The sequence below is a fragment of the Papio anubis genome, chromosome 9 (assembly GCF_008728515.1).
Source record: "Papio anubis isolate 15944 chromosome 9, Panubis1.0, whole genome shotgun sequence".
Lineage (NCBI taxonomy): Eukaryota > Metazoa > Chordata > Mammalia > Primates > Cercopithecidae > Papio > Papio anubis.
Window position 1 is genome coordinate 26,692,158 of NC_044984.1, and position 25,127 is coordinate 26,717,284.

General features: G+C 43.8%; 1 protein-coding gene across 1 annotated transcript; it reads left to right on the plus strand.

The window, feature by feature from the left end:
- Positions 1–1,292: 1,292 nt before the first annotated feature.
- On the plus strand, positions 1,293–23,991 carry KLHL42 (kelch like family member 42). Its single transcript, XM_003906158.5, has 3 exons — positions 1,293–2,245; positions 12,710–12,903; positions 18,710–23,991. The coding sequence occupies exons 1-3, from the start codon at positions 1,374–1,376 to the stop codon at positions 19,159–19,161; spliced, it is 1,518 nt and encodes a 505-aa protein (XP_003906207.1). The 5' UTR covers positions 1,293–1,373; the 3' UTR covers positions 19,162–23,991.
- Positions 23,992–25,127: the final 1,136 nt, after the last annotated feature.

Here is a 25,127-nt window from a genome sequence, read left to right on the forward strand (position 1 = left end):
CTCCGCCTCCTGGGTTCCAGCAATTCTCCTGCCTCAGCCTCCGGAATAGCTGGGATTACAGGCGCGTGCCACCACACCCGGCTACTTTTTGTATTTTTAGTAGAGACGGGGTTTCACCATGTTGACCAGGCTGGTCTCGAACTCCTGACCTCGTGATCTACCACCCTGGCCTCCCCCAGTGCTGGGATTACAGGCGTGAGCCATCGCGCTCAGCCAAACTGAACGTGTGATCTCTCTTAATAGTCCTCAGATGATGGGGGCAGGGTAGGTGGAGAAACGGGGTGACAAGAAAAGCTACCTCTTGCAGACATCTATGAGCTGATTTTGTCAGATCTTTTGCGACAGGATAACATTCCGTAATGGCTAGTCCAAGCAGACTGAAGTAGACAAGCAATGGCTCATAGAAAACGTGGTTTAAAACCAGAAGCCACGTGATGTAACTTTATTTAGTCGAACTGCGCTTTCATCTTTCTTTTAATAACTTAGGGAGAACAACGGGCCCCAGTGGCAAATGCAAGGTCCCCTGCCTCCCAACCCGATTCCTCTGAGAACCTGCTGCCATCTGCCTGGACCTCCTGTAAGATGGCTCCTACGCGACGACCCTACCAGAGAATCAGCTCTACGTGCCACCAACATTGCCACCAACATGTCCACAGATTGCCTGCTTGCCTCAGCCCACGGACACTCGATGCCGGACTGGGCCAGAAGGACGACCCTAGATTTGATGCCTTTTTGTCTCCCTGGACCAGAGACTCCCTCCTCTTTCCTCCCACGTTCATTTCTTTTTCTTTAGCCCGTGTAAAGCAGCGTGGGAGAGAAAACTAATTTCTTCTCCCTGGGGTACCCCGGAGCATCGCTGCAGCCCCCGGCAGGCGGCGGAGCCGCGCGCCCCGGGCGTGCGGAGAGGCTGCGGGGACGCGCGCCCTCCGCCTCCCGCAGCTGCGCGTCCGCAGCCGGGGCGCCCAGGCCCGCAGCCTCCCGGGCCTCCCCGAGGGCGGGATCCAGCCTGCAGGTCAGGCCGGCGGCCGGGGTCCCGCGGGCGGAAGTGAGAAGGGCGGCAGGGGAGGAGGCTGCGGGCTGGGGGCTGGGATTCCCTTCCCGCCTGGCGCCGCCTGAGAGAGCCCGCGCGAGGACGCCCGGCGCGCTCCGCCGGCCCTTTTTTGGCGCTGAGGAAAAGGAGAAGGGCAGAGCCGCCGCCTCGCGGGAGCGGGCCCCGGGAGGAGGGGCCGCTGGAGAGGCCGGGCGAGCGCGGGCGGCCCTCACCTCGCCGCTCCTCCCGGGCCGCCATCCCTCGGCGCCCCGCCCGGAACCGGCGCGCGCGTGGGGGCGGGGAGGCCGGCGCGCAGATCGCCGTCGCCCCGGGGCCCCCAGCCATGTCGGCCGAGGAGATGGTGCAGATCCGCCTGGAGGATCGCTGCTACCCGGTGAGCAAGAGGAAGCTCATCGAGCAAAGCGACTACTTCCGCGCCCTCTACCGCTCCGGCATGCGCGAGGCCCTGAGCCAGGAGGCCGGCGGCCCGGAGGTGCAGCAGCTGCGCGGCCTCAGCGCGCCGGGCCTGAGGCTGGTGCTGGACTTCATCAACGCCGGCGGGGCCCGCGAAGGCTGGCTCCTGGGCCCGCGCGGGGAGAAGGGCGGCGGGGTGGACGAGGACGAGGAGATGGATGAGGTGAGCCTGCTGTCCGAGCTGGTGGAGGCGGCCTCCTTCCTGCAGGTCACGTCTCTGCTGCAGCTGCTGCTGTCCCAGGTGCGGCTCAACAACTGCCTGGAGATGTACCGCCTGGCGCAGGTGTACGGGCTGCCCGACCTGCAGGAGGCCTGCCTGCGCTTCATGGTCGTCCACTTCCACGAGGTGCTGTGCAAGCCCCAGTTCCACCTCCTGGGGTCTCCTCCCCAAGCTCCAGGGGATGTCAGCCTGAAGCAGAGGCTGAGGGAGGCCCGGATGACTGGGACTCCTGTCCTCGTGGCCCTCGGGGACTTCCTGGGGGGACCCCTGGCCCCTCACCCCTACCAGGGGGAGCCCCCGTCCATGCTCAGGTACGAGGAGATGACTGAGCGTTGGTTCCCGCTGGCCAACAACCTTCCTCCCGACCTGGTCAATGTCAGGGGCTATGGGTCTGCTATCCTGGACAACTACCTCTTCATAGTGGGCGGGTACAGGATCACTAGCCAGGAGATCTCCGCTGCGCATTCCTACAACCCCAGCACCAACGAATGGCTCCAGGTGGCCTCCATGAACCAGAAGAGGTAAGCACCACGGCAGAGTGCTGCCTTCTCATTCATTCACTTGTTCATTAGTTCATGGGCCCGGTGTTTACTGAGCCAGTAAATAGGGGAGGGTGTGCTGAGGTGGAAATGACATCTTCAGGAATGTTGTTGGCCTTGGTGCTGGCAAAGTTCCCAGTGAACTAAGAAATTGCTAAGAGGAACTCCCCAGTGAGGTCAAGTAGTGGAGTGGTTTTTTGGCAGGTATTGTGCCTTTAGGTGAATCTGCTTTCTTTGTCTCTGTTCTTGTGAAAAAAGATGTCGTGGTTTCCTATAAGAATACTTTAAAAGAAAATTGCTCCTTAATTTTTAAAAAAATTTTTCTTAGTTTTTAGGATTCGATCCTGATGGTAATGACACACTGGACAGTAACCTGTGACACTGACTTTGGGGGATTTTTTTCTGTTGTCAGTGACTGTGACAACAGAGAGTCTTTCACACTGTGACACCCATCATGACCAAGAGATAATCACTGGAAATGTATTAACATTTGCAATAGGGGTTGCTTTTCTTATTTTTTATCTTCTCTTTTGCTTCCTTCCCTGGACAGCCCTCGTCATGACCCAAAGCTTGAGCCTGGAAGTGTTCAACTATAGAATTGGAATATTTTCATTTACCCAACCTTCTCCCCCTCCCATCCTGCAAATCCCTCCTGCCTCCAATATGGGTGACTTGAAGAAAGGAAGAGGAGGAGCTTGAGGAGTGGGATGAGAGGGGAGAAGGGAAAGGAACCAGGGAAGGAATATGAAAACAAGAGCAAAGAGCATATACGGGAAGAGATGGTAGGAAATAAAGACGGTAGCGCCCAGGAGGCCTCAGAGTCATTCAGAAGCAGGGAAGAGAATCAATGTAACTCAAGAAAGAATGAAAATACCCTTTCTTCCCATCCACGTGTTTCCATCTCAATCCTCACAGGGTTCTGGTCCTGAAGTGTGGAGCAAGGAATTGGGGAACTCACAGCTAGGCGAAGGAAGTCTTAACAGTAACAGAGAATCCTTTATATATCTATCTATTTGACTCGAGGGTCCTCCTTGGCCAGGGATTATTTGGGGAAATAACTGGCTTTATTTCTCCTATAATATGGAATTCATTTTGAAAAGTATGCTTTTTTCCCTGATAATACATGGTTACAGAAAACTAGAAAATGGAAAAGAATGAAGAAGCAAAAAGATGATTATTACCACTCGTTCTTCCTAGAGGCAGTAACTGCAGGTTGGCATATTTCCTGCCAGCCCATTTTTAATGCATTATTTGCACCATTGAGATGATACCATATTTAAAATTTGGTATCAGAAGTGTTATTTTAAAACATTCTATGCGCTGTAATTGAAACAACAAAGAAACATTGTGTGGCTATGGGTGGTGGTCTGATTAGGGGTGGGCGGCCCTGAGTTCTCTGTCTCCTCTTGCATGCCTCCAGCTACACATCATTTGACGCTCACCAGGCCATCCTTAGTACCGCAGTTCCTCACAGTTCTTTCTTCCCTTCATACATCCTTGGTAGTCTTTGTCTTTTTTTAGGAAGGCCCTTTTCATCCCCTGGAAAAAAAAAAAAAAGCATTCAAGTAATGCATGAATGCATGCTTCTTAGAAAACCTGCAAATTACACAAAAATACAGAGTAAGAAGAGGAAATGTCTGCCCTCAGGGTACAGAAAAAAAAGTGTCAGTGTATCGACAGACTTTTGTTACCTTTAGATATTATAAATGTATAAACATTTATATTTGTAAATTACATGTATACTTATAGAAATACACTTAACCCTTAAGTAATGTGGGGGCTAGGGACACCGACCCCTGCACAGTCAAAAATCCCCATATAACTTTTGACTCTCCCAAAAACTTAACTACGAAATAGCTTACTGTTTACCAGGCGCCTTACCAATAATATAATCAATCAAAACATTTTGTATATGTTTTATATACTTTATTCTAACAATAAAGTATGCTATAGAAAAGAAAATGTTATTAAGAAACTAAGGAAGAGAAAATTAAGCGGAAGTCGATCATCCTTAATCGCCTTGACACTGAGTAGGCTGAGGAGGTAGAGGAAGTGTTGGTTTTGCTGTCTCAGGTGGCAGAGGCAGAAGAAAATCTGAATATAAGTGGACCCTCGGAGTTCAAACCCGTGTTATTAAAGGGTCAGCTGTATAAGTATGTTGATAGTGGTTAACAATAGGGGAAAAGTGTTTATGTATATTAATGTGCACGGTGGTGTGTCACCTTACACATTTCAAAAATTCTAAAATTGACTAGGTTGTAGTGATTATTATGGCACTTGATATTTCCACTTAACCATAGCTGAGAGTTTTTTCTCTGTCAACAAATGTAGATCTGCCTCACACTTTTTAATGGCTGTGTGTCATTCCGCCCTAAGGATGTACCATAATGTAATTAGCCTTTCCCTTATTTATGAACATTTTGGTCACTTCCATTTGCACTGGATGTTTCAATAAGCATTGCCATATTGAACATCCTGGTAGATGTGCGTGTATCTTGGTAGCCATATGTGAGTTAGTTTCCTATGTCAAAATTCATGGAATCTCTGGATAGGTAGGGCAAAGTGTATGCATTTTTTTTTTTTTTGAGACTCTGTTGCCCAGGCTGGAGTGCAGTGATGCGATCTCGGCTCACTGCAAGCTCCACCTTCCAGGTTACGCCATTCTCCTGCCTCAGTCTCCTGAGTAGCTGGGACTACAGGCCCCCGCCACCGCGCCCGGCTAATTATTTTTTGTATTTTTAGTAGAGATGGGATTTCACTGTGTTAGCCAGGATGGTCTCGATCTCCTGACCTCGTGATCCTCCCACCTCTGCCTCCCAAAGTGCTGGGATTATAGGCGTGAGCCACCGTGCCCAGCTGCGTATACATGTTTTAAGTTTTGTTGAAGCTGGGTGCAGTGGTTCACGCTTGTAGTCCCAGCTACTTGGGAGGCTTAGGCAGGAGAATCACTTGAGCCTAGGAGCTGGAGGCTGCGGTGCACTCTGATTGGGCTTGTGAATAGCCATTGCACTCCAGCCTGAGCAACATAGTGAGGCCCCATCTCTATAAACAGTTAAAAATAAATAAATCAATAGATTTTGGTTGCTCCTGCCAAATTGCCCATCAAAAAAATTCTTCTGATTTCTTCTTCCATCAACAGTGTTTGTACTTGCCAGTTCCCTATACTCTTGCCAAGATAGAATATTATCATCTTTTTTTTCCCAAACCTAATGGGCAAAAACACTAGTGTGATTTTTCCCAATTAGAAGAGAGATTATTCTTTTTATATGTTGGCCATTTGTATTTCTTTTGTAAATGATCTTTGCCAGTTTTCTAAAAATTGGCTTATTTTCTTCACATTCGAGAAGTTCCATGTGTGAATACAGATATTAATCTCTCGTCTGTTACGTAATGTTGTGCATGTTTTCCCATGCAGTTATTTTTTCTGCAATATTCAAAAATAAGATCCCAAAGTGACTGGGTAGGTGAAATTGTTGCAGAGAGGGGTGGGTGGGAGTTACGATGAAGCCGAGAGCTATTGCCCCACCAGAAGAGGGCTCTGCCTCTCAGCCACAGCTGGTTACTTCCACGTGGAAGAAAGAAAATGTTGCCAGACATCCAAATATCCCTTTTTTTTTTTCTTTTTTAAAGAGATGGGGTCTTGCTTTGTCACCAGACTGGAGTACAGTGGTGTGATCATAACTTACTGCAGCCTTCAACTCTTGGGCTTAAGCAATCCTCCTGTTTCAGCCTCCCCAGTAGCTAGGACTACAGGCATGCAATACCATGCTCAGTTAACTTTTTAAAATTAAATTTTTTTTTTTTTTGTAGAAATGGGGGCTATGTTACCCAGGCTGGTTTTGAACTCCTGGCCTCAGGTAATCCTCCCATTGTGGCCTCCCAAAGTGCTAAGATTACATGCCACCATGCCTGACCCTCCATTATATCTTCTAATTGATTATTGATGCTGTATTGGAAATTGTACCCTTCTTTAGCTCCCTCTGCTTTGACTCAGGTATGACATATCTCCCAGGAGTTCCTTCCTGAACTCTCGTTTGGGCTGAATGTTCCATCTCTGCTCCTCTAGCATCTCATGCCCACTCCCCCACTTGAATTGACATTCTCTCCTCTCTGCCTTCCCATCAGGAGCTAGGACTTATTCACTGCTTATGTATAGCCCTACTCCTAACAAGATGTCCAATAATAATAGGTGCTTAAAATATGTGTTTTCTTTAAAAAAAATTATGCAATATATTTTTACATTATTGTAATAAAAGTTAATGTATAATTTTATATTTCGCTTTATTTGTAACACTATAGTGAACATTTTTACCTTGGTAACAGTCATTATATTTATTTAGAGTAGCTGAGAAATAATGAGAGACATCATTTAATTGAACACTTAACTCTGCATTAGGTGCTGTTCCCGCTGCTTTGCATGTATTATCTCACTTATTCTTCACAAGGGCTGTTAGGCAGGTTCCCATTCTAAAAAGACAGGAAGTGAGGCACAGAGAAGTTAAGTAAATTGCTCAAGGATGTGTAATAAGTATAGCAACCAAAATGTAAATATCCATTGAGTAGTTATAACCACTTAAATTGTTGATAAGTTTTGGCTTTTAGACTTGCAGGGACCATCTTCATGCACATTTCCCCCCTTATTTTTGTTAAAAAATATTTCCTTCTAAGAAATAGAGCACAGATCTCTTGTGGTACTGTGCTACTTTTTAGAATTTCATCATGTGTGCCTCAGCTCCACCACAGCCTTTAAGCCCAGCATTTTTCTAGTCACAATTGGATATACAGAAACTGATGACATAGTTGCTGCCCTCAAGAAGTTTAAAATTGAGTTTAGATGATGAGACAAGTAAAAATGAAACCTAGTATGGAGTTGTTGCTGGATGATGCATCCAATGCAAGTTATGCATGCACTGGAAGTAATTTGGAACCTTGAGAAAGAAAACCAGATTTTGGCCTCTGGCTATGCAGAATTTCACATCTACTTTGATTCACCTTTGTCGGAGACTGCTTTGGGATGTATCAGTATTTTACTTTGAAAAAGGGGTCAAATGTAGAGCAGTTCACTTTTCCCAGAATAGTGCAGTGATCCAGAATCTTAAATAGCAGGAACTCCAGGATTGAGAGATTTTTTTTTTTTGAGGAGAGTCTTGCTCCTGTCTCCCAGGCTGGAGTGCAACGTCTAGCCTCTGCAAGCTCCGCCTCCCGGGTTCCGCGCCATTCTCCTGCCTCCAGCCCCCTCCCTGAAGTGCTTCCGGGACTACAGGCCCGCCACCGCCTGGCCCAATTTATTTTTGTATTTTTTAGTAGAGATGGGGGATTTCCTGTATTAGCCAGGAGTCTGGTGGTCTCCTGGCGTGCGTGATCTCTGCCATCGGCCTCCCAAAGTGCTGGGATTACAGACGTGAGCCACTGTGCCCAGCCAATTGAGAGATTTTATAAAGCCTTTTGCACTCTGGAGAAGATAGTGGGTGCTATATGATCATCAGGGGGTAAAAAATAAATGTTTTGCTCTGTAGGCCAAGTGTGCAACACTGCCTGATGGTCTGAATGTGGGTTTGATCTCACACATTGTCAGGATGTAACTCTTCACACATAAAAGCTTGTGAGACCTTCAGGCGTGGTGGCTCACACCTGTAATCCCAGCACTTTGGGAGGCTGAGGCAGGCGGATCACCTGAGGTCAGAGGTTTGAGACCAGCCTGGCCAACATGGTGAAACCCTGTCTCTACTAAAAATACAAAAATTAGCTGAGTGTGGTGGTGGGCACCTGTAGCCCGAGCTACTCAAGAGGCTGAGGCAGGAAAATCACTTGAACCCGGGACGGGGAGGTTGCGGTGAGCCAAGATCGCGCCACTGCACTCCAGCCTGGGCAACAGAGTGAAATTTTGTCTCAAAAACAAAACAAAACAAAAAAAAAACTTTGTGAGATCGAGGGTGCTTGCTTTCCCTCCTCACTTTAATCAGTGATAACTTGCAGGAACTGACCACTGTTGCAGCAGTTTGTTCGTTAATGTTCTCCATTTCCAAAGCTTTCTTTAGTCTTTTCCCTTGCCCTGCACTTTAGCTCTGAAAATGGAGTTGGAGTGATTCCTCCTGTTCCATGTGTGAATACAGCAAGGCTGGGAGAGAGACTTTAATAAACAAGTGTCTCCTGGCAGAGATGGAATTGCAGTTCTCAGCCTTAGCGTTTGCTGAGCTGTCCCTTCTCCTCTCAGCCAATGTTTACCATTTTTGGAGCATTTCTGTGGTTGATGTTGTAGTAGAGCCTGGGAATAGTGCAAGAAAGAAAACTGTATGTCTATTCACAGTCCCCCCCCCCCCCCCCCATTTAATTTTGGCCAACAGTTTAAATTGCTTTTTGCATCTTTGCTTTTGGAGTTTCTTAGAGCTGGGCATAAGTAGCAACAATGACTACCTCTATTTTCTGCCCTTCCCCTTCTCCCCTTCCTAGTCCCTAGGGGAAATTAATGCCTAGGGACGTGGCAGAAGGCAAGTAGATAAAGGGGAAAGAGGAGACAAAAGGACCTGCCCACAGACTTAAGCAATCGTGTTCTGAGTGATTGAGAAAGGACTTTTGAAAAGATCTTGGCATTTTGTTCTAATTTTTAGTCTGGTGGTAAGCAAACTTCTTTCTCTACATAGGGAGTCATAATGATGGTTTTCATTTCCTGAGCTCTTACTCGGGGTCAGGTATTGTAGTCACAACTTGAGGTGTCACTTCATATGAATGCTCACAACATCTCTATGAGGTAGATGTTATGAATCCCATTTCCTTAAAGTGGAAACTGAGGCTTAGTGAGTTTAATTACCTTCCACATAATCACAGGGCTAGACTCGAAGCCACCCAGACGTCTGTGTCATCTTGCCTTCCTGTGGTTGTATGTAGCTACTGTTAATCCTTGAGATCTGTGTGCTGGTGTTTAGCATGTTTCATGTTACTTAACTTTTAGGGATTTAAAGAGCTTTTTAAGCCACACATGGTGGCCTAGCTACTTGGGAGGCTGAGTCAGGAGGATCGCTTGAGGCCGGGAGTTCAAGGCTGCAGTGAGCCATGATCAGGCCACTGCATTCCAGCCTGGGCAATGAAATGAGACCCTGTCTCTTAAAAAGTTCTCCTTTAAAAAAAAAATTCTTATAAGTGACCTTGAAATGCAATTGTGGTTTTATCTAATTTTTTCACTTAAAACCAATTTTAATGATAATATTTTTATTGCAAGTAACAAGTATATAGCTATGATAGATGACTTGTTACTTGGTCTTGAAGTTCTTCTTTTTAACTCCTGAACATAGTATGTTAATATTAAGAAAATACTGTAGAGATGATAATTTTGAAAGGCGGTTGATAGCTTGAATTTATACCTTTACCATTCAGGAGGTGAAGACTGGAAGAATTTTTTTTTTTTTTGAGACGGAGTCTTGCTGTGTCTCCCAGGCTGGAGTGCAGTGGCGTGATCTCGGCTCACTGCAAGCTCCGCCTCCTGGGTTCATGCCATTCTCCTGCCTCTGCCTCCCGAGTAGCTGGGACTACAGGCGCCTGCCACCACGCCCGGCTAATTTTTTGCATTTTTAGTAGACATGGGGTTTCACCGTGTTAGCCAGGATTGTCTCGATCTCCTGACCTCGTGATCCACCCGCCTCGGCCTCCCAAAGTGCTGGGATTACAGGCGTGAGCCACCACGCCCGGCCTGGAAGAATTATTTTCAGAAAGTTGGAAGTGAAGCAGTGAGTGATGAGAATTTGTGGATGAGAGCGCACTTTGTAGAGAGTTCCAGAGTACGTCGCAGTCAGTGACTGTTGCAGTTGACAAATGAGAAACCAACCCTCCTGAGGTTAAGAAAAACTTGGACTTACGACACCCAGAGAAGCATTCCGTAGAATGCCAATGCAGAATGACTTATCTCTGCAACTGCTGTCATTTTCAGCTCTTACTGCATGCCAGATATTGTGCCCTTCTTATCCCCACTTAACAGATGAGAAAACTGAGGAACAGATAAACAGATTCAGTAATTTTTCTAAGGTCAGACAGCAATTGATGTGTGATGATGTCTGAGATTTCCCTGTGTAAGCCTGGACTCATAACCTTTAGCAGTATGCCTCTTTATTAAATGGTCTGATTTTAGGTGGCAATTTCATCTTAAAACAAATTCAGCATTAAAAAGTGTTTCTCTTCAAGTGAATTTGAGCGTGTCGGGGTCTGGAGAGATGGAATCGTTTACTTTAACTGCCTATTCATTGAGCCTCAAAAAGAAGCCCCTTACATGTTTGCTTAGGACAAATGATTATGCTGGATAAATACTAAAAACTGTTTTGATCTTACAAAATTTACTATCTGTGTACTTTTGGGGAGCAAAAACAAATTGTGGCTGGGAAAATTTAGTGCTTGTTTACAAGCTTGATTTCCTTTGGTTCCCCAAATTTGCACACACAGAGAGGGCATCATGGTTGGATTTTAAGGACCATTGGCAGCAAGAAAGGTAAGCAGCAGGAATCAGGGACCCCCCAGTACCTGCCACCCTGACGTCTGTTGGCACAAAAAAGTGGGCTGACTGGCTGGCTGGCCTTAAGGGACAAGACGAGGCTCTGGATGAAGAGTACTCTATTCACGCTCTGATTGGAAAAACAAACTAAAATACATTTAGATATAAACATGATAGGAATCTTTAAAAAATCTTAACTGTTTAGTAGGTGCTTGTTACTAACCTTGTTTCCATAGTCTAATGCATCAGTTTTTTTGAACACTTTTTAGGAGATCAAGCATGGGCTTCTTGTTCACTGCTTTTTCTTAATCTACCCCCTTACATAATTTTTTGTGTATGCATAGTCTCTACCTCCATTCTTTCTTAGTATATTATTATTTTTGAAGACATCATTGTGTTGGAATTAGACGTGGTCTTGAAATTCACTTGGTTTAGCACCTTTATTTCAAACACTAGAAAACAGAAATTTGAATGATAGTTTTTTATCTCTGTGTAGTAGTTTCTGATAGACTATTTGATTTAATCATCTCTACCACGTTGTGATGGCTGTTATCACCATTTTACAGATGACGAAGTGAGGTGGTTGGAGCAGGGTCAGATAGCTGGTTATCAGCAGAGCTGGGACTAGAAGCGAGGTCTTCTGATTTGTGCTCAGGTCTTTTTCTGTTGCATCATGCTGCTGCGCATACTCTTGGAAACTTGTGACTGTTGTACATCTCACAGCAGACTGACCCAGCACTCCCAAGTGTTTATCCTTCCTGGCTTTCAAAGGTCTGATTCATCCTTGTGTACTATATCAAAACAAATTAATTTTGTGTTACTTTTCAGTTCAAAAATCATAAGACTTGTTTAGTGTCTGAAGCTGATGAGCAGCATTTAATTATTTACTGAATATAGAGCTGGAAATCATTGTACATCTCTTTTTCAAGTTACTTAATTTTATGAAAGATGAGCATTTGTCAATAGAAGTATTTATTGAATTAACATATGTAAAGACCCTAAGAATGCTGGATCAAAATATTTTTGAGGCTGGTTGTGGTGTCTTATACCTCTAATACTAGCACTTTGGGAGGCTGAAGCAAGAGGATCACTTGAGGCCAGGAGTTCAAGATCCGCTTCGACAACATAGTGAGATGCCATCTTCACAAAACATTTTTATAAAAAATTAGCTGAGTATAGCTGAGTATGGTGGTGCATACCTGTAGTCCAAGCTACTCGAGAGGCTGAGGCAGGAGACTCTCTTGAGCCCAGGAGTTCAAGGCTGCAGTGAGCTATGACTGTGCCGCTGCAATCTAGCCTGGGTGACAGAGCAAGACCTTATTTCATAAATAAATTAGTAAATAAATAAGTAAATACAAACTGTGAATTTGTTCAGTGCTGACCTCTCCCCATCTTATATGTTGTGATGCAGTATGTCAGATGCCCTTGGAGCGGGGAGGCAGGACCAGTGTCCTGCTCAGGTGTACTGGTGGTGCAAGCGTCTCCTGACCCACCCTTTAGCAGTCACCCCTCATACCTGCCTATCTGTCTCGGCAGCACCAGTGTGTCCCTAAGATGAAGCCATACTACTCAGTAGGAAGAATGAAATAACCATTCTGAGAGGTGAAGACAACCGGGTGAGGTGGGCGCCTTCCCCTCTTACCTTTGTGCCTGCCCCTGACAGAAAGTGTGGAGTTTAGTGTATACACATTGTCTTTGGTTGCTGGACTAAGGCTGAACAAGATTAATAACTTGTTGTATTGAACTGCTTATCTTCGATAGCTAGTGTTTGGACAGTGTGCCATTCCCGTGGAATCTTGGGGACAGGAGTGAGGTTCGAGAAGCCATCCTTTCCTCCTCTGTCCTCAGGTGGAGTGGCCCCCAACGGGGAGAGCTAATTTTCTTCTGATGTCCAGGAGAGTTCATGCCGTCGTTACACTTCTCATTGATCAGAAGAACTAACTCTGTGGGCCTGTGTGTCTCTCTTTCAGGTCTAACTTCAAACTTGTGGCTGTTCATTCAAAACTCTATGCCATTGGAGGGCAGGCCGTTTCTAACGTTGAGTGTTACAACCCTGAGCAGGATGCGTGGAATTTTGTGGCGCCCTTACCCAATCCTCTGGCTGAGTTCTCTGCCTGTGAGTGTAAGGGAAAAATTTATGTCATTGGAGGATACACTACCAGAGGTAAGTGAAGGGACCAGGCAGGTGGTCTGCCCATGTGTAGGCGTCAGCAGTCTGGGAAGGGCAAGAGAGTGTCAGAGGAAACCCCGACATATCCAAGGGTCATGTTATGCTTCAATAGTGTACACTTACACATCTGGAAGGAAGAGAGTCCCATATGGCAGGGATGATTGGGACAGGAGGGATCTTTTGATAACTTCGTGTGAGCATGGGGAAGGGAGAGCTGTGAAAAAAATACGTTATCTCTTTTTTTTGCTTCTGGAAACCCAGCTTTTTGGTCAGCTGTCTTGTGATTTGGCTGGGCCTGGTTTGTGGGGATCGCTTGCTGAGGTTGGGTAGGTCTTTGGAGAAGATTATCCGGGAATTCCCATCCTTATCACAAACACACAGCAAACCTGCCCCCATCCACCATTATGGAATTTAGTACCAGAGCATCCTTGCAAATTAGTTCTCATTTTCTCTCTTTGTGAGCACACACACATCAGATAGAGGTTCCAGAAACCCAGCTTTAGGACAGTGGTCACACATCACAGGAGGAGCAAGAACATGAATACAAGAGAGCTCTTTCCTGACCAGCAGTGGGAGGTGGTTGTACTATCTATTTATTTGTTTATTTATTTTTTGAGATGGAGTCTCCCTCTGTCACCCAGGCTGGAGTGCAGTGGCACGATCTCGGCTCACTGCAGTCTCCACCTCCCAAGTTCAAGCACTCCTCCTGCCCCAGCCTCCCAAGTAGCTGGGATTACAGGCATACACCACCATGCCCAGCTAATTTTTGTATTTTTAGTAGAGATGGGGTTTCACCACATTGGCCAGGCTGGTCTGTAACTCCTGACCTCAGGTGATCCACCTGCCTTAGCCTCCCAAAGTGCTGGGATTACAGGTGTGAGCCACCACTCCTGGCCTGGTTCTACTATTTATTAAAATGTGCATATGTGTTTTTCACTTTTTTGGCAGGCATTGTATAGTTAATAATTTGGAAATGAAAAAATTTCTCCACAAGTTTATTTATTTTTTGTGGAGTCGAGGTCTCCCTATGTTGCCTAGGCTGGTCTTGAATTCCTGGGCTAAGTGATTGTTCTGCCTTGGCCTCTCAAAATGCTGGGATTACAGGCATGAGCCACCATGCCCTGCTTGCCAGCAAGTTTTATACTGCTCTTCTTGGTAGGGAATTGTCTCATGTAACAGTGATAGAGAACGGTGTAGTTGTTGGCGGGACACAGTGGCTCATGCCTGTAATCCAGCACTTTGGGAGGCTGAGGCAGGAGGATTGCTTGAGTCTGAGAGTTCAGGACAGGCCTGGGCAACACAGCAAGACCCCTTCTTTAAAAATGAAAAGAAAAAAATTAGCTGGATGTGGTGTCATGTACCTGTAGTTCCAGTTACTTGGGAGGCTGAGGCAGGAGGATCGCTTGAGCCTGGAAGTTCAAGACAGGCCTGGGCAACATAGCAAGACCCCTTCTCTAAAAATGAAAATAAAAAAAATTAGCTGGATGTGGTGGCATATACCTGTAGTCCCAGTTATTTGGGAGGCTGAGACAGGAGAAGTGCTTGAGCCAGGGGTTTGAGGCTGCAGTGAGCTATGACTGCCCCACTGTACCCCAGGCTGGGTGACAGAGTGAGACCTGGTCTCTAAAATTTAAAAAAAAAAAAGAGAGAGAAAGAAAAAAGAAAACTGTGGTTGTGGGAAGACAGACAATGGGGGACAGTCAAGCAGAGGGGTGCCTTTCCTTCCCTTCACTCTCCAAAGCAGATGTCTCCAAGTTACCTCTTATCCCAGGAAATCTATTTCTGCATTTGGTCTGTCTGACTCTGTGGAGCCCAGGACTTACAGAAAAGGTGTAACCTGGCTCTTCGGACTTTAAGCCACATTAAAGTAGTAGAGTTGCTGTTTTATTTGACATGGTGAAATAAACTGCCACACCTTTGTGGTACCATATGGGCAGGACAGAGCTCTTCAGCCCTGGCTAACAAGCACGAAGAAGACCCTGAGAGGCCGCAGCAGCCGGAACTTCCCAAAGGACAGAAATCCACAGGCTAACATAGCATCCAGATAGGTGACAGAAATTCCTTCCACCATATCCAAATGTGTCCTGTTTTGGGGGATTTATGTTAGGAAGAAGTTAAAATGTAAAGTATTTGATGAACATCTGATTTCCTTCTTTTTAGAGTAAGTCTTAACATTAATTCAGTGGGGAAGATGGTGGGAGGTGTGTTAGTTTCCTGTGGCTGCCATAACAAGTTAGTATATACTTGGTGACCCAAAACAACAGAAATATATTTTCTTATAGTTCTGGCGACCAGAAGTCAGAAGTCAAGGTGTCAGCAGTGCTGTGTTCCTTCTGAGGCCTCTAAGGGAGGATTCCTCCTTGCTCCTTCTAGTCTCTGGTAGCTCGGCGCTCCTTGGCCGGTGGCTCCATGATGCCCCTGCCTCCATCTTCACAGGGACTTCTCCTCTGTGTGTGTCTGTGGCTTCTCCCCTTCTGTCTAAGGACAGTTGCCACTGTTGGATTTAGGCCCCATCTGGGTAATCCAGGAAGATCTTGTCTTAAGGTTTTTAACTTAATTACATCTGCAAAGATCCCCTTTCTTTTTCTTTTTTCCCTTGAGATGGAGTCTCACTCTATTGCCCAGGCTGTAGTGTAGTGGCACAGTCATAGTTCATTGCAGGCTCAACCTCCTGGATTCAAGCGATCTCCCACCTCGGCCTCCCAAAGTGCTGCGGTTACAGGCGTGAGCCACTGTGCCTGGCCCAAAGATTCCCCCCGCTTTATTATTATTATTTTTTAAATAAAATCACCATTCACAGGTTCAGGGAATTAGGAAATTGACGTATCTTGTTAGGGACAACCATGCAACCCACTGAAGCGATGTGTATATTTATGTATTTAAGGAGAGGGAAGACAAAGAGAAGTGACCTTTTTTTTTCCCCACTCCAAGTTTTCATTATTTGTCGAGCTGTTCCCAATGTCCCTCTCTGGTGACTCTCCACTAAAGATAGTTTTCAACTTTTTCTTTACATATAATTGGAAAAAAAAAAAAAAAAAAAAGAGACTTAGTAGTCATTTCTTTGATCTTCAACATTGGTTGTCAGATTACAGTGATTGACTTTATAGGTTTAGATTAAGCTATGTGCCCCTCAGTCCCCCAGACCTCCTGTGTTTATGTAGTAATCCCCCTCTCGTGTGTGTGTGTGTGTGTATCTTTTCTTCTAGGAAAGTCAATACTCCCAGTTATTTACCTATGAGCAATTCTAAGAATTCTCATTCCTCTCTAGGTTGAGTAACACAGACTGCATCTTGTGGGCTGACATAACGCACGTATGTGCTTTGACTTCTCTTGTAACCAAGAGCTGTTCAACACTGACAGGCGGCACTGTAACCCAAAGAGTACTTTACTGGTAGATTTCCTAGTTTTTCCATGACCCTGGCTGAGCAAATGTTCTTTAGATTTGACCTAGAAAACCCTTCTTGTGTGTTTTGTAGCTTCACAAGCCACTGCTAATGTACCTTCTTCACTTGGGCCACCCACCGTGATTTCTGTTCTGGATTCCCTGAGCCAAATACCCTTGATGGGATGGTTCAGTGATGTGGATGGATGGCTATTTGTATAAGGGCTGAAAACTAGTTTTTTAAAATGGGAGAGCTGGGCAGTTACTTATACTCTGAAGCCCTCCTCTTTCTCTGCTGGGGCTTTCCCAGCACTTCCTAATAGTTCTGTGTATTTCAGATAAGACATCATGATTGTTAGGAAAAAAAAAAAAAAAGAAAGTTAGTTTTTAGCCTTCTGACTTTTTAAGTCAAGTGAGACTTTTATAATTTAGTAAGTAATAGCTCATTTTTATGGTAGCTATTTGATGATTTTAATTCTTTAGCGGCACTGAAGAAATTCAGAGAAGTTCAGTAGAGAGTAATAGCTGTAAAGGGAAGAAGGGTGATTTGTCAAACTTCAGAATCAACTTTAAATGTAAAAACAAAAAGATCATTCCACCAACTCAAGCCACCTCTTCATGGTCTGAGCCCTTGTTGAGTGAGGAGAGAAAACATTTACAGAACACCTGGAAAGACCTTTGGGCCTGGAGCTTAGAAATATGTGGAAGCCTCATATAATGAGTTCTTTATTCATTCGGTGGACAGCCAGGTCACTAAGGAGCACTTTTTGATAAATTAGTGACTAAAATCCCCTTGGGCCATCTCCTAAAATGATCTTTATCATAATAGCTACAGTAAAAGGAAAGAAGGAGAGGTATTAATATGGGTGGAAGTCAGGACAGTTTCCTAATGCCGTGGCTTACAATTCTGAGATTTCTCCAGGCATCAGGACATGTGCGCGCACAGGACTTTGTCTGCTCTCTTAGGAGATCCTTTAGTTGGTATCAGATGTGGCTGTGGAGGGTGCTCTTTAAGCATTGCTAACTGTGGGTGGGTCCCTCTCAGAAGGAAGGACTGTAAGAGGTATGAAACTTCTGAGAAAATGAGCTGTCTTCTCTTACCAAGCGAATGCAGCCAGCACAGTGCTGTAGGCTTTAGTTGTCTGTCAGTTCCCAAGCTGAGCTGTCTCCTTCATGGATAGGATTTGTTTGTTTAGAAAAAAACAACAAACGAAGTTCATTCTGTTTATAACTCAGAGCATTTGTTTTTTCTGCTGTGGCTAAAATACTTATTTATTCTTTCCTAGAGGAGAAAAGAAAAAGAGAACAATTAAAAACAAGAAAAACAAAACTAGATATTCTAAATTTTACAAGTGTTTTTCACAAAGAGACTAGGCAACATTTTTCCTTAAAGAAAATTACTTTTTTTTTTTGAGAGACCAGGATCTCACTCTCTCACCCTAGCTGGAATGCAGTGACATGATCACAGCTCACTGCAGCCTCACCCTCCCAGGCTAAAGTGATCCTCCCACCTCAGCCTTCCAAGTAGCAGCTGGTACCATAGGTGCACACCACCATGCCTGGCTAATAATAGTCTCGAACTCCTGGGCTCAAGTGATTTTCCTGCTTCAACCACCCAAAGAGGTGGGATTACAGGCATGAGACACCATGCCTGGCTGAAAATCATTATTAATTTAAAATGTCAGCAACCTTTTATCTAGACTTTGATCTTATCTACACTACAACTGTCTCTTGCGAGGGACATAGGAAGACCTTTGTTAGTGTCTCTCTGGTGATAAAATTGGGAAACCAAGGCTGGACATGGTAAAGAACCCTGCCTTTACAAATAATAATAATTAAAAAAAACTGGAAAACTGAATTGCCAAGTGATTCTGTGGCTTTTTAGAAGGCTGCAGGTGAGACTTGGATGCATTTCTCCTGAAGTGTAATGTTGTGTCCTTTTCACTGGACAGCCCCTGGAAATCCTGTGTTGCTACTTGTCCTGTTTCTTAGGATCAGCTGTCAAGAATAATCTGCTTCCTGCCCAGCCTGGCTTCTGTATTAAGTAGTTGGTAATTTTGTAGCTATTGATGAGGGGTCTGAGGCACTTACTTTTTTTTTACACTGACCTGGTGGTTCACGGGTGTGGAGATACCAGGGAGGAGGGGCTGTGTGAAAGTCAGAGCTGCTCTTTTTCCTGGTTTTATCCAGTCTGAGTCTCCCAAGGCAGAGACGTTTGGGAGTGAGAAGTGAGTGTGGATGGATCTAAATATATCTCTTCCCAGCCATTTTGAAAACGATTTTTCCAAGTTGTGCTTTTTCTAAAACAGTTTTTTCTCCTTGTTACCAAATTATGCATGTAGAGTTAGACATTTCTGTACAGCCTTGCCTAGTGGCGTTAGTGGGGGCGGAGTCATCACTTGCCTTTCTTTCTTTCAGACCGGAACATGAACATTTTGCAGTACTGCCCCTCTTCCGACATCTGGACGCTGTTTGAAACATGTGACGTCCACATTCGCAAGCAGCAGATGGTGTCTGTGGAAGAGACCATCTACATCGTCGGGGGGTGTCTCCACGAGCTGGGGCCCAACCGCAGGAGCAGCCAGAGCGAAGACATGCTCACCGTGCAGTCCTACAACACCGTCACCCGTCAGTGGCTCTACCTCAAGGAGAACACGTCCAAATCGGGTCTTAACTTGACTTGTGCGCTCCATAACGACGGCATCTACATCATGAGCAGAGATGTCACCCTGTCGACCAGCTTGGAACACCGAGTGTTCCTCAAGTACAACATCTTTTCAGATAGTTGGGAAGCATTTCGGCGTTTTCCAGCTTTTGGACATAACTTGCTGGTTTCTTCTCTTTATCTGCCCAATAAAGCAGAAACATGACTGAATTGAATTAGTAGATGAAAGAAACCTGGTTCAAGATTTTTTTAAAAATGTGGTGTCCCATTCCAAGGGAGACCGATTCCTAAAGGGTAAAGAAGGGTTAAAGTAGGTCACATATATACAGTAGCAGCTGTAAATAAGCTTACTTGAATTAATTACTTGAAAACTGTTGGAAAAAAGAGACCAACTTTGTTATTTTTTAAATTATTGATTTTTAAATTATGGGAGCAAATCCATCTCCAGACATGATACTCGGGCCAATGACGGATCATCAAAATGTAGATTCATTGTGTCTGTGTGGTAAAGGGCCAAAGTCAATAATTGGAACAAATGGTAAAGATGATTTTAAAATCTGTTGTATTTAGGACCCTTGACATGTCATTAGCACCTTAAGTGAGAGGTTTTCTTATCAATGTGCTTGACAAGCATTCATATTAACATACTCATTCTCTCTTCTCCATCACCCATACCCACACATACATCTAGTATGTTTAAAATAGGGTTCTGTGTTCAGATATTTTGTTTGCACACTACTTTTTAGGAAACTTATAATGATGGAGCCCTACAGTGAATCCTTACCAGTGTTCAGTCCTCCCCAAAACTTGGATAAAAATATTCTCAGCTATTTTTCCAGCCGTTTTTGCAGTTACAAATGCTGAATAAATAGACGGATGTAACCTTTTATTTTATTTATGTGGCAGACTGCATATTTATGTGGACACATAGGTTGCATTGCTAGGCATTCTGTATGGTTTTAAAGAGGATATATTATTTAGAAAAATGGATATATGAATATTTTTAAAAATTGAGTCTTAAATTTAAATGGGAAGGGAAGAAAACACCAAATAAGAAAAAAATTTGCCTTTAAGAGTTACCTTTATTGAATGTATTTGACTTAGTTCTTATTTTAAGGCTAAAAACACTTTGTCATATTTAAGTCAGGCAACTTTCTAATTTAATCTTAGCTTTGTAATTCATGTTTTTGCTTTTGTAGACTAAGGTAAGGACAGCATTTAAATATTTGTGCTGGAGTGAGGGGAAGACTCTCTTACAGAAGTGGAATGGTTTCTGGTGGTATTTCTGAAGTTAGGTAAAGTGCTTTACTTGCCTTGGTTAATTGAAATAGAATTCAGCTCAAGCAGTTGTTTTCACTGAGTGAGTTAACAATAAAAGCTTCTGCCAGTCATAGATCAACATTCCTCAAAAATATATATACTCATACTTATGGAAATTTTATTTTCATTGAAAACACTCTGAAATTATCTGATATTTTGTGATGGAATCAGTTAAACTGTGAGCTGGATTCCATTTTTCTGCAGTAACAGCAGGCAGAACCATTTCAGTTAGCATGTGCCTCACTTTAAGAAAGTCCCGTAAGGGGAAAAAAAACTGTCAGAACAAATTCATGCATTCAACAAACACTTACTGAGTGCCTGGAGTATGCCGTCCACTGTGCAGATGTAGGTAGGACAGGGGCTAATCACTTAGAGTTCTTCAGTTTATTAGCGGAGTCATTACAGGGTTTCTTTACAACCATGGCCTCTAGTATACTTAAAATAAGCGTCCAGTTATAAAAAGCCTATTTGCACAACTTTTTGGGAATACTTCTATTAACTAAAATGAGGTAAGCCATTATTTTGGACATAGAGATCTTTGTATCTTATCACCAAATAATCTTATCTCTAGTCTACTTATAACTTTGTAAGGGTTTCTAAGCTGTGCCCATTTATTCCCAAATATTATGCCCTTAAAAAATAACCTCTGAACCAAAATCTTCCCAGGAATACTACTTAATAGATTTTAATGTTAATTTATATTCATTGTAGAAATGAATTTCCAGTGACCTATAATTTCATTACATATATTTTAAAATTTAATTTATTTTAGATGATGTTAACTTTTTGTTGCTGAAAAGCTTAACTTTTTAAAGACTTAGTCCTATACATTTAGAAGATGAGTCAGTTGAATTAGTACTGGACAAACAGTTGGAGATTAGTTTGCACATAAGCACATCATATCAAATACAGTATTCCAGCCAACCAGTTAATTCTCTTCCTGATTACATTCATTGGGTCTGTTTGCCTAATGTTGACAATTAAATTCTTGGATCAAGTGGAGGTATGCTGTGATCCACAAAGCTCTTTTATAACCCAGGTTGTGTGTGTGTGTGTGTGTGTGTGTTTGCATATTATAGACAGACATCTAACAAGATTTTGTTATTCTGGGCTGCCAAGAGTACTTGGGAAAGGTGGAATGTACAATAGGAACCGATCTGTGCATTTTGTGACATCGTCCTTCCTGCTGTGCACATCAGCTCTGTTGACATTTCGAAGGGTCGTTTTAATTTAGCTCTGTTCTCTTGTTGGTGCCAGTATTACATTGAAGACTCTCACCTATGATAGAGGCAATGTTGCTTTGAAAATCTTCCTTCAGGTGGAGCTTGCAGTAAGCTGAGATTGCGCCATTGCACTCCAGCCTGGACGACAGTGCAAGACTCTCTCCAAAAAAAAAAAAAAAAAAAAAAAGAAAGAAAAAACCTCCCTTTATCCCCCAGGACTGTCCTTTACTCTTTGATAGTATCTCTCTATTTTCTTCCCAATTCTCTAAATGCTTTATCATTTTTTTCTGAGATTCTTCTGAGGGATGCTGACCTCCCACTATGGGGAAAGGGGTTGCTTGGAGGACCTGGGGTGGCATTCCCCAACCAGAAGCACCCTATTTTATAGATAGCAGTCTGAATGGTAGAGAGAGAGTCCTGTGTGTGGGTTGTTAGAAGGTTGGTTCTTCCTGTCATTCTCTCTGGCTTTCCTTTCAACCCTCGTAGTTTCAGAGGCCTCTCCCCTTAGCATCCTTTAAAAGGTTTTCTGATGAACGTGTAAAAGAGTTGATCATTTCAACAGTACTGGTTAAGTCACAATGACGAAGTGCTGAGAAGGTTATGGGTACCAGGAAGAAACAAACAGAAGTCTTAAGATTAGAATGAGAACCAAAGATAATTTAACCCTGCCATTTTTTTTAACACCAAGATCCTAAGTTATTCCAAATGCCTTAGATATCAACAAAAGCTACACACCATTGAGATGGGCAAAATTCTTTCTCTACAAAGGTAGTAATCAAGTAAATGCCTGTTCTCTCTCAATGAATTGTTGCTTATTGAGCATTGTGGGTGATGTGTTTTCAGATTTCTAAGTGAAGTTCTGACCCTACCTGTTTGGCCAAAGACATACATTGAGAGGAAAGGCCTTGGTCTTCCTGATCAACCAGCACTTAACGAACAGTGGCTTAATGCAGATCACTCAAGAGGCAGGCTAGCAATGTAAAAGGAATATGAGTAGGGGTTGGCTGCCTTTTTCCTAGACCAGGAGTGGGAAATACATAACACCTGTGCCACCGCTCTTTTAAGGAGGCATTATGAATGAGTGCAGCATTCCTGTCCTCTGTGCCAGGATTTGCTCTTAGAATCCATGTCAGATTGGTGCTTCCAGACATCTATTCCCAGTCCATCAAGTGAAATGAAGGCTGTTCACCATCCCTGCCTTAGAGGAGTTGAAGGAATCAAGTTGGTAGATACCAACCAAAATGGCTTTGAAAGCAGTGAGCTGATTGAGCTCCAGTTCTGTGGTTACCAGAAATACTGAGTGTCTGTCATTTGCAAGACAATGCTAAGAACTGAGAATACAGACATAAATAAGTCATGGTCCATGACCTTGAAGAGTTTATGGCCTTATAGAGAGGTTCACTGTAATTGTCTTCACCAGGGCATCGTCTCAAAAATGCCCACTTTTGTCTGGCACATTGGGGCTCGGTGGTCTGGTGGTCCCTTCGGTCTTGGCCCTATCCTTTGTTTTTGTGATTTGCTAACAATCATCACGAACCAGTTTTGTTTTTCTCTTAAATTTGAACATCACATCCTGTGTTTTAGGTTTTTGCTCTATGCCTTTTTCTCATTCCTTTTCATAGTCTTCTCTGTACTTCTTTTTTTGTGTGTGAAAAAATGAAAATCATATGTAATCTGCTTTATTTAAAAATGCTCACTAAGCACTGCAGACTTTGCAGTTAGGGGCTCAGCAGCTTGGTCCAGTGAAAAGGAGGAGTGAAGCCAGGGAAGTTAGTATCCAAGAGGGGCAAGCTGATTGCATGTGCATTTATACCTATGCCTTTAAAACATTCCCATAAAAAGTATTAATGAAATTTCCATTCCACACTAGGACTGATGAAAAGGCGGTTGATTTTGCCTTGTGATAATTATCAAAGGATAGTTTTTCATCCTTAGGTTTTATTCATATAAGAGTTTTTTTATTTTATTTTTTTCTCTGTTAGCTTAGGAACACATCATAAATTCACACCAACTGACACATTGCTGACATCTGTACTTGACATAACCATTTTTATTCCTACCGGAAGCATTAAATATAAAAGATGGTTAATTTTGAAGAGCAAAGGGTGCTGAAATGACTTGTACGGCTGGCTGGTGCTTTCTTAAATGGATTGCCATAGTTTAGTAAAGAATGTGATTTACATTATTGTCATTTTTTCTATTAAAACCTTAAGAATGGGGCGCTTTAGCTGTCCCTGCAGTGTTTTCATATCTAGTAGTCATTTTAGGGAAAGTGATAATCTGTAAAATGAATAGTTATGTTTTGATATGACTGATACTTTCTTTGTTAAAAGGGTGTATTAAGTCTTCAATTTCAAGTGTAGCTTAAAAGTGTAAACATTATGTGATTCATTTGAATACAAGAATGCCTATGAAGTACTCACTATAACAGCATTCCTTTTGTGTTTAGAACTATAGAAGAAAATATCTTCAAATAAAGTAGTTCTCAGTCACTTTTTGTTATCTAAGTTGTATGTATCAGTTACGTATGCAGGGCTGTGCCAGGACTGGGAGGAAATGGGTGAAGCGACTTGGGAGTCTGAGGTGGGAGGATTGCTTGGGGCCAGGAATTTGAGACCTGCTGGGCAACAGTGAAATCCTGTCTCTACAAAAAATAAAAGAAATTAGCCAATATGGTGGTGTATGCCTGTAGTCCCAGCTACTTGGGAGGCTGAGGCAGGAGGATTGATTGGGCCCAGGAGTTTGAGGCTGCAGTGAGCTCTGATTGCGCCACTGCACTCCAGCCTGGGCAAACAGTGCAAGACCCCAACTCAAGAAAAATCTACAAATAAATGGACAACCATTTCCTACACACTCAGGACACGCTGATGGAGGAGAAGGAGGATGGCTGACCCAGCAGAGCGACACCCAAACCTAACCGAGCACTTTTTTTTTTTTTTGCCAGGAATTATTCTAAGCATTTTTTAATTTAAATTATTTAATCCTCACATGAATCCCATGTAGTAAATACAAATATTATCCCCCACTTTACAGTTGAGGAAACTGAGGCACTGTAGGTTACAAACTGTCATTTGAGAAAGGAGAAGGGAAAACTACATTGGTCACTGGTCTAAAGGGTATCCTTTCTCTTGCTGGTGGAGCAGTTGGTTTCCGAGTGAGCCAGTCTGGGAGCGTCTGGTCCTGCTTTGCAGTAGCGCGTTCCATGGCTGACCTGCGTGGTGGTGACGTGGCAGCTTCTTCCTGTGGGCGTGGTTACAGGAGGTGTGTGGAGGGGAGCCCGAACACTTCCGCGGAGGCCAGGGATCCCAGGCTCCTGTTTGTAGGCCATCAACAGTTCCTTGGCAAGAAAACTTTAAAAACCCATTTAGGGCTGGGCACGGTGGCTCATACCTATAATCCCAGCAGTTTGGGAGGCCGAGATGGAAGGATTGCTTGAGCCCAGAAGTTCAAGGCCAGCCTGGGCAACACAATGAGACCCTGTCTCTATTAAAAAATAAAAAAATAAAAACTCAGATGCTGGCAAATCCGATCTCCAGCAACTCCATAGGATAAAGGCCCAGATTTAGAGGAGCCCAGTTTCTTTAACTTAGAGCCCATCTTTATTACGTCTGTCTGTTAGCCACAGGCT

What these genes read in the sequence shown, in the direction of transcription:
- KLHL42 (XM_003906158.5), top strand. Translation starts at nt 1,374, where the DNA reads ATGTCGGCCGAGGAGATGGTGCAGATCCGCCTGGAGGATCGCTGCTAC. An exon ending in GCCTCCATGAACCAGAAGAG is followed by an intron (nt 2,246 to 12,709) that starts GTAAGCACCACG and finishes TCTCTCTTTCAG; the next exon opens with GTCTAACTTCAAACTTGTGG. An exon ending in TGGAGGATACACTACCAGAG is followed by an intron (nt 12,904 to 18,709) that starts GTAAGTGAAGGG and finishes TCTTTCTTTCAG; the next exon opens with ACCGGAACATGAACATTTTG.